The 9,114-nt window shown below is 62.4% G+C and overlaps 1 protein-coding gene across 1 annotated transcript in view; it reads right to left on the bottom strand.

Moving 5' to 3' along the window:
• The window catches only part of AK8 (adenylate kinase 8), a 54,555-nt gene that overhangs the window by 1,272 nt on the left and 44,169 nt on the right, over nucleotides 1–9,114 (bottom strand). Inside the window, exon 13 of the mRNA XM_005882149.1 lies at nucleotides 335–419. Coding sequence (XP_005882211.1) covers nucleotides 335–419 — 85 coding nt within the window. The remainder of the gene's footprint in view (nucleotides 1–334; nucleotides 420–9,114) is intronic.

The following is a 9,114-nucleotide window of genomic DNA, read 5'->3' as shown; positions in this document are numbered from 1 at the left end:
GCAAAGGCCAGTGACAGGCACAGGGGACACCTGCCCGGGGCCACGGGGCCCACGCTGGGGTCGCAGCTGCCGCCCGGGACAGCTGGTCGAACATCACCAGGACTGCCGAGCGCCTTGGACATTCATTTCCTGGTTTCTCTTCCAGGAGAAGAGGGTGACCAGAGGCTGCCCCGAGGAGCTGGTGGGAATAACCCCTTTCTAGAGGCTTCTGTCGGCAGTCACGGTGCCGCCCTGGATTTCCCGCAGAGCATCGGTCAGCCAGGCGGAGAGAGGAGGTCCCCAGGGGGCCTGGCCCGGAGCCCTGAAAGCCAAGCCCAGGGGGCCTGGCACCAACCTTTCTCCAGTGACAGGATCGGTTCTCCTCAGGGTCAGCCGCTCGATGACCGAGTCTAGTGGCACGTTCAGGAAGAAGACCCTGCGGGACAGCCCAGGCCCCGGTCACAGCCTGACCCAGCCACGCCCAGTCCCTCCCTGCTGGCGTCAAAACGCCATGGCGTGTTGTTCTTCTTAAATATGTTTTTATTGATTTCAGAGAGGAAGGCAGAGAGAGAGAGAAGCATCAGTGATGAGAGAGAATCATGGATCAGCTGCCCCGTGCACGCCCCCCACTGGGGATCGAGCCACCACCCGGGCAAGTGCCCTTGACCAGGAATCGAACCATGACCTCCTGGTTCACAGGCCGACGCTCAACCACTGAGCCCCACTGACCGGGCAAACATCTTGGTGTGCTCTTAAAACATCTTACCACGTGGACTATTCCATGGCTCACCTACTATGTATCTCATGCATACATGCATTTAGTGAGTGCCTGCTGTGTGCCAGGCACTGTAGTGAGCCCCTCACATGGAACCGAGACCAGCCATGTGGTCGTCAGCATTGCCATCCAGGCTGGACCACTGGTTTGAGCAGCTTCCATGGGGGACAACATCGGGGACAAGAAACACTCCCCGGGCACCCGGAGCCCGTTCGTTTCACCTGAGTGCGAGAACAATGCACACAAACGAGGCCCCGCCCTCGCGCTCAGCGGGAGCCTCCTCCAGCCCCCGTCGCCCCAGAAGCATCAAAGGGGCTGCCGAGAGGCCACGCTTTGCTGGGTCCAATTGGACGCTGGTCCCCACAGGCATTGGCCCAGCCTCCCGGGCCCAGGTGCCACCTGCTGGGCCCAGAGCAATGACTGGCCGCAGTGTCCAGGCAGCCAGCTAGCGCGCGGGACGCACTGGGAAGAATGGGCGAGTGGCATGGTGTGCAGTTCGGGCCCCTCCGAACTCCACCTGCTGCCTGGTCTGTCTCAGCCCAAACCCAGCCGCTGGCAGCGGGAGAACTCTGCTGACAGGCCGGGCAGGGCCGGGCCAGCGGTCACCAAGCCGCCTCCCTCCCTCCCTCCCAGGAACCTCGGGCAGCAGAAGCCCTGGGGCCCGCACGCGGCCCGCTGTGCTGGTTCGGCAGGTGTTGGGGGGCCGAGTTCTCCCCCAGCGACTGGCACCGGGCACCCCTGCAGGTCCCCAGCCCCTGGAAGTTAGACACAGACGGTTGCCTAAATGTGTTTTCGGCGGGGAATGGGTTCATGCCTCTCGTCAGATTCTCGAAGGCGCCAGCTCTCAGGAGAGGTTCTGAGTCAGGTCTGGGAGGAGGTGCAGGTGGGGCTGCCCCGATGCTGCCGCTGTCCCAGCTCACAAGTGCCACCCTGATGCTCGCTCGTCCCCGCGACTTATCGGAGTTAACTCACCCCAGATGTGGCCCATGAGTGCTGGCTCCTCCTGACCAAGGAATCGGGGCCAGGTGTAGGCTGAGCTGAGCTGGGTCTATAGGAGGCCGCCCCCCGTCCCCCCGGGACCCTCCCCCCGCACCCCCACAAGCCAGGAAGAACGGAGCCTCATTCTTGCTGGGGCTGCTAGGCCGATGCGTGGGAGCCGGGGTTGCCTGCACCCAAAGCGCCTACCTGAGGATGAAGCCCAGCCCAAGAGAGCAGACAGCTGCCGAGAAAGCAGAGCGATGCTGAGAGACACTGTGTGGGGCCTGGATCAAGCTGTGCCTGAAGCCAACACACCCCTCAGTGTTCCCCCGACATGAACACACACATCTCCTCTTTCGCTTACACTGACGGGAGCTGGGTTTCTGTGTCATTAGATGGACACTAGTCTCTCCGGTGCCAGTCACTCTGGGAAACGCGGGAGCTTTCGAAGAACGCGAGTCCCTGGGTCCTGCTCTCTTCCAGGCCAGCGGCTCCCCCGCCTCTCCGTTCCCTCTCGCTGTGCCAGGCTGTTTGCTGAGGTTTGCTCTGCCCAGTGGCCGGGAAGCCCCTCACGGGGACCCCAGGGAAGCAGCAGCCGAGGCCAGGCCATCCACAGAGAACAGAGCGGGCGCCACGGGGGCGGGCGGGAGCCCCGGAAACCCCCTCCTTCCCAGCAAGGCCTCGATGATGTCGCTCACAACGCGCTGTGAAATAACAGCCACCAAGTCGGACCAGCGAGATGGGGGCGCGTCTGAATGTGGGGAGCAGAGGCGTTCCCACGCTTTCACCCCTTACCCTGCGAACGTGGCCCGCATCGCACCCCTGGAACACGCAAGGCCGAGCAGCAGCACCCCGCGGCCGGCGCCCCAGCCCAGCAGGGAGGAAGCCAGTTTCCAACCCCGTAATGGATGCTGCTCCATGAACACGCCTGAGGGAAAGATTCCTAACCCAGCGCACCAAGCCCCCCTGTTCCCCCCCCCCCGCCCCAAACCCACCGTGAGTCAAGGGAAAGGCTGGGGACGGGGCGGGATCAGAAGCCGGAGGACACCAACTTGGTCCTGGAGACGCCGGGACAGCCTCGCTGGGGAGGAGCTGGGTCCCGCACAGGGACCTCTGATTAGGCAGGCGCAGCGCACGGCGCACAGCGAGTTGGGCCCGGGCGCTGCGGAGCCCCTGCAGCTCCACGCAGACACACTGCCTCGCCGGACCCACCCGCCCCAACAAAGGGGGCAGCACAATGCAATGGAGAAAACGTGGGGTTTTTTCACCCAAAAATGTAATAATGCAAATAATGATGAGGATAACCTTGACCCATACCTCACACCATATACAAATTTACATCAAAGTGAATCGGTGTCCTAAACATCACACTAATAAACTTCTAGAAGAAAGCCTTTGTGGCCTTGGGTTAAAGGCTTCGTAGATATGAAGCCAAAAATTTTTGACAAAATTCCATTTCATTGAAAGTCCATTAAAAGCGTCTGCTCTTCACGAGACATTAAGCCATGAAAGCCAGGCCACAGGCCGGGAGGGAACAGTTAGAAAACACATCCCTGAAAAGGGAGTTGTCGCCAGTTTGAAAACGAAGGGCAGCCGTTCGCCTTCATTTTACACCCGAGACCGTGCCTCCGCCCTCACCTGGCAGTGGCTGTGTCCTGTCCTCCCCTCCCCCGCTAAAAGGCCCCCCAGAAAAGGGCCCCCCCGGCCAGTTTGTCTAAAACCGTGCGTAGCTGATAGCGGCATATCTCCGCTGGCTGTGTGCAGCCTCCGGGGCAGGCGGACAACGTGACTGTGCTCCCTGCACATCAGCGAGCCCGCCTGGCCATTCGCCACGCGCCGAACAAACGCAGCCGCCTGGTCTACGGGGGTGACCCGGGGCTCAGCCTCCTGCGTAAGCCGTCTCGGTTTAAAGTCGTCTTCAAGTTGCTGCCTCCTCCCCCCGAGGAAGAAAGAGAACCGTCTGCCACTCAGACACTCCCAGGCACCCGGACCTGCGTGAGATGGTGACCCGCCTCCCAGCCTCGCCAGGGACTTGTCAGCTCCGTGACAACCGCAGGAGTTCAGCCACCGGCCATCGTCCGCCAGCTAGAAGCGGCTGTGATGGTGCATGTGATGGGTGCCCTTGACTGGGCCACAGGCTTCCCAGATCTGTGGTCAGACATGATCCGGGCGTGTCTGTGTTTCGGGATGAGGTGAAGGTGTAACCCAGGAGCCGGAACGAAGCAGGTTGCCCTCCCCCCGTGGGTGGGCCTCGCCCAGTCAGTCGGAGGCCTGGGTGCGAGAGCTTTTCCTCCTGGTGGCCTTCGAGCTGGGACATTGGTTTTGTCCGGCCTTAGCCTCACAGGCCTCAGGCTCTCCCTGGGTGTCAGCCTGCCGGCCCCGGACAGAACCACACCGGCTCTCCTGCCGCCAGGCACTCGCCCAAGCACGGCACGGACGCATGTCATCCTGCTTAACCCCTGTGAGACGCACGTGGCCCAGGCCCTGGGGTCACGCCACTTCAAGGATGGGAATCGGAGCCCCGGAGGTGACGGTGCCTCGGGCTGGGCTCCAGGCCGCTGACAGCGCCGCCTCAGCTGTCTGACCGCCTTCTTGCGGGGAAACGGATCCGCTTCGCTCCCTGCAGTGGTCCCAGCAGCTCCGGAGAGCTAGTGGGGCGGGGTGGGAGGGCTGTCCCCCTGTATGCACCCCTATCCTCCAGGCTCGCTGGACCCACTCAGACCAGAGCCGCCACCCCACCCTGACCTCCACCACCTCAGACGCACCCGGCGCCCGGGCTGGGACCCCTCCCTGTTCACGTCTCTGGGGACACCACGCAGCTGCCTCTCCGGTTCAAGGTAAATGACACGGATTCCAAAAGAGCCTTCATCCCCACGGCCGACCGCTGCCCTGCGAGGGAGCCGCCACGAGCTGGCCAAAACCTCGCGGTAATTCCGCCAGCACTGGGTTCAGTCCTCACGTAAATACCGCAGCGGCACCGCGAAGGGGTTCGTTCTGATTTCGTGCCGCCAAGCGGGTGCCGCCAGAGCTCCGGGTTAAGGAGAGAACAGACGCAGGCGAGGGGCAGTGCTGCTCCCCGACGAAGCGCCCGCCGAGCCTGTCGCTGCCCAGGTGTCGGGGAGCGGTCACTCCCCTTCCACCGACGGGAGGGCGAAGGCCCGGCCGCCTCCAGCCTCAGGTTCCGCTCCCCCTCGGAAAACCGAGTCTGATTCAATATGGATGACCGGCGGCATTAATTAAGGGGGCAAAGTCCGTTAAGAGAACCCCCCCCCCATATGCTGACCGTGTCTCCGGGAATCTGGGAAAGTTCACAATCAAGTGTGTAAATATTCTAAAAAAGGGTCCTGAATATTTTATGAATATTTGTCATAAAACAGAAATAATAACCACTGTGCAGAGCTATTAGAATTAATATTTATGCTGCCCGCCATGAAATATTCATGGGGACGGAGAGAGGGGGGCCGTAAGACAAGAATTAATTTACACCGGGCTCGGTTTACCCGCTGGCTTGATGTTTAAAGACGGTTGACAAGCCTCCGCATGAATCCGCCAGTCACTTCCCGCCACGGGTGGAGCGGAGCGGGGACGGGTCCGGGCTGCTGACAGCTCGCAGATTGAGTTTCTGACAGCCCTTAAAACCCTAAACGGCCCCCACCTTTCTTCCCTTCTTCCATGGCCCCGGGCGCTCTGTTCTGCCACCGTTCAGCCGGGCTCCCCCTCCGTCTGCGGAAATTAAGGAATTAATGAGCGCGGGCGCCTTACGCCGGGGCCCTGTGAATGTTTACAGGCGATTAAATTATAATGCGGGCGGCTGTATAATTCATGAACCAATTAAAGGAAGTGTTCGTTGATTTGATGGGATGAGGACGAACAAAATGCATTTAACTAATGGGAGCCGCGGGCGGCGGCCGGCCTCGCTCTCGGATGACGGGCTAATTGCGCCCTTTACGGGGCTGTCACCGATAGCCATGCATATTTCATTGTCCTCAAAGACCTCGGCCGCGCGCCCGTGAAAGGCTGTAATACGGAGAGGCCGGGCCAAACTTGGCTGTAGTTACCGTGGCCGCTGTGGCCGGCGCGGCTGGGAGGCCGAGCGGCGTCGGGTGTCCGGGCCATTAGGTGATTAAACCGGCTCCGTGTCCACAGGCGTTTGTTTTACCAACGATCCCGGGTGGTGCTTCGGGGAGGAGGGAGGGGACTCGAAGCCCACCACGGGTCCAGGTGCAGGAGCCTGGAGTCGCCCCAGGCCCGACTCTCCCTCCTAACGAGCGAGCGCCTCGCTCAGGGCTGCATTAAACGCCCTCAGTAACAAACTCAGGCCCAAGCGCGAAGCTCTGCCCGCGCCCCTTGGTGTGCATGGAAGGGGGTCAGAGAAGACGAACCGCCCATGGAGATCGCCCCGGAGCTCGGAAGACCGAGCGGCTCCCACGAGGCTGCGGGGACGGCCCGCTCCCGCGGAGCCGCGAGGCCTCTGGCTCAGAGGAATGGCACCTCGGTAGCAACAATCCCGCTTTTCCCAGCTCCTCCCAGACGGGCAGAGCCCGGCATCTGACCTCACGGGCCCGCCGATCAGCCAGGGCTCTGAAACACTTCCTCTCCCCCCTCTGGCTTCTCACTCCAACTAAACACACGCGCGCACACGCCACAAACCACAAACCCCGGGGTTACCCTCTCCGACCCCCGGGGGCGCCTGAGCCAGGATTTCCTCGGCACCCGCTCTCGCACGCAGAGCTGTGCGGAGGGCCTGGCCCGTCTCTGAGGCGGGGTGGCCACAGGTGGTGGAGATTAAAAGAACAAACCACGTGCCTAGTATTTGCTCTTTAGTGATCGCCCAAGTGAGTCCGGCCAATGTCACCATCACGTGACATTCGAGACGTCAACGTGCGCCGTTAAGGAGGCTTTTCTCCTCCACGAATGCGCGAGCGGCTCCACCCCAACTGCATGCTGGGCGCTGGCGGCCGGTGGCATCTCCGAGCGGGCCCTCCTGTGCCAGGCACAGGCCTCTGACCAGACCCGGGAGGGAGAGGGCCAGGAGCTCAGGGACCTCGGTGAGAGGAACGCCCCCGTCGGGGTGGGGAAGGCCGAGCAGACGAGCAGAAGGAAGTTAGCTGGACCTGAAATCGCTCCCCGGGCCCACGACCAGCACTCGGTGCACCCGGTGCAGTCGGGCTCAAGGTAGAGCACCCTTTCTCAGGCCCTCGCGGCACGGTGCGCGGCCAACACCGGTATTCTCCGCGCAAAGATGGGGAAACTGAGGCTGGGCACCTTGGTTCAAGAATCCCCCCTCGGCCAATGCTTGTGCGTGTGCACAGACACCCAGGGCGAGTTCCCGTGGCTGAGTCACTCGTGGCGGCAAAATCGGGCACAGCGTGAAGGCTGGCGTCACGGCAAACCCACGTCCGCAGCTCCCAGGGAGGGAGGGAGGGAGGTGCAGGTGCCGGCGGGAAGGGGCGTCCGGCACATGGCCTCACAGCAGCACGTGTCCACCAGCCGCCTGCGGGAGCAGTCCCGCTGGAGGGAGGAAGCCAGGCTGGGGGAGGGCCAGGGAGGTGAAGCGGCGTCTCGATTTCTGTTGGGGTTTCCCAGTGAGAATGTTATTTCTACGATGAAGAAAACACTAATGGTGGAGCCACAAGAAAAGGGTTACTTTGGGAAAGGAAAGCTGGGCCACCGGGGAGGACCGAGGGCGAGACCACCCGTGTGTGGACCGGCCCTCCCGCCCAGGCCGCAGCCACCTGGGTGCCCAGGTGCACGAGGGGCCCGGTGAGCAGTGAGTAGCTCAGTGCAAACCAATGCCTCTGGTTTTCATTCGTTCGTCCAGCAAATATTTACCCAGCAGCCCTCAGTCCGAGCCCCCCGCTGTCCAGGCCTGGCCTGGCGCGGAGTGAGCCAGACATGCCCCTCACATGTGCACACGCTGGGACACATGTGGACAAAGACGACCTGTCCTGGGTGCTGGGGTGATCCCACCGGTGAAGGACTGAACGAAGTCAGGGAAGACCCGCTTGCAGCCCGCACAGGGAGGAGACGCCTGAGCCGTGTGGTAAATGTGAGGTGGGCCAGGCAGGCGAGGAGCGGCCTGCTGTCTCGGGCAGGTAATGTTCTGATGAAATGGCTGTCGGCCAGCCCATGAACCGCAGTGTTTGCTGTGGGCGCGTGCACTCGCCATCTTTCCATTTCCTCCGTGACCCACGTCCTCCGCCCTCCTTGGCTTGCAGTGTTGACACGCAGCACGTTTTTAGGGTGTCTGCCTGCCGGGTGCAGGCTTCTGGGCGGGGCTGGGCTCCTGGGCCCCACGTGTGCCTCCCAGACCTGGCCTCTCCCCGACCTGCCCCCACGGCCTATCAGCCTCCACCAGCTTCATTTCCTCCAGGGCCTCGTTCTCTCCGGCGTGGAGGCCCCAGAGGCCACAGCAGACACCTTGGCGACCTCCCAGTGCCCTTCGGACGACTTCCCAGAAGCCCCCGGCGCGGGCCGTCCCCTCTGAGCTCCGGCCCAGGAAGGCCACGCTCCGGTCCTCCCCGAATATCCACCGGCAGCCCCTACTGGTGGGCGAGCACACACACGCGTGCAGGTTCTGCCGTGTAACAGTCTGCACCTGGTCATGCACAGTCCTACTCACGCGAGTCCTGCCCACAGTCCTGCTCCCTCAGCCCCCGCCCCCCGCGTCCTGCACCTCAGGTGCGGCTGCAGCCAGACACGCTGCTCGTGGAAGTCGGGCACGAACTGCACCTGGACTTGAACGATTGCCGTCGGAGGACACTGCATTGGGAGGGATGAGGGACGCCTGCCCTGGGAGGCCTCGCGGGCCAGCGCAGGGCATGCCGGTGCCAGAAGCGCACTGCCCTGATCGGCCCTGCAGAGGCGCCGGTTAAACTGTTTATCTGCTTGTGCTCCGGGTTAAACTTCTGAGGTGAACCGACCTCGGAGGTGAAACCGGAGCTGAGCCCTCCCACACCCTCGCCTGGGACGCGGCTGCAATTTAAGACTCGGGGTTCGATAGTGGTCTGTGGATTAAGCCTATCATTCGTGCAGAAGCCTAGCAGCCCGGTGGGAGCGACCAAGCCTCTCTCCCCGCGGTAACCCGGAGCCCGGGGGGAGGGGAAAGAGGCTTCGAGCCGCCCGCCGGCCCACCCTGGATCCAATGCAGTGCCCAGGGATGTGACACAGTGTCTGTGGTTAAGGTCCCTTTTTCGAGTCTCTCTGACGATGTCAGCCTGCACGTACACAGTGGTACCCCGGATGGTCTCTGATATCACAGTGTTCAACGGCCCACATGCTCTAACCTTTCTACAGGAAGTGGATTCCCAGAGAATGAAATGTTGGAAATATGCAGGACAACAACCCCACCCTGCCCCGGGCTCTCTGACCGGCTCCGGGGG

This window comes from Myotis brandtii, unplaced genomic scaffold, assembly GCF_000412655.1.
Source record: "Myotis brandtii unplaced genomic scaffold, ASM41265v1 scaffold699, whole genome shotgun sequence".
Lineage (NCBI taxonomy): Eukaryota > Metazoa > Chordata > Mammalia > Chiroptera > Vespertilionidae > Myotis > Myotis brandtii.
This window is presented reverse-complemented; position numbering and strand designations above follow the sequence as displayed.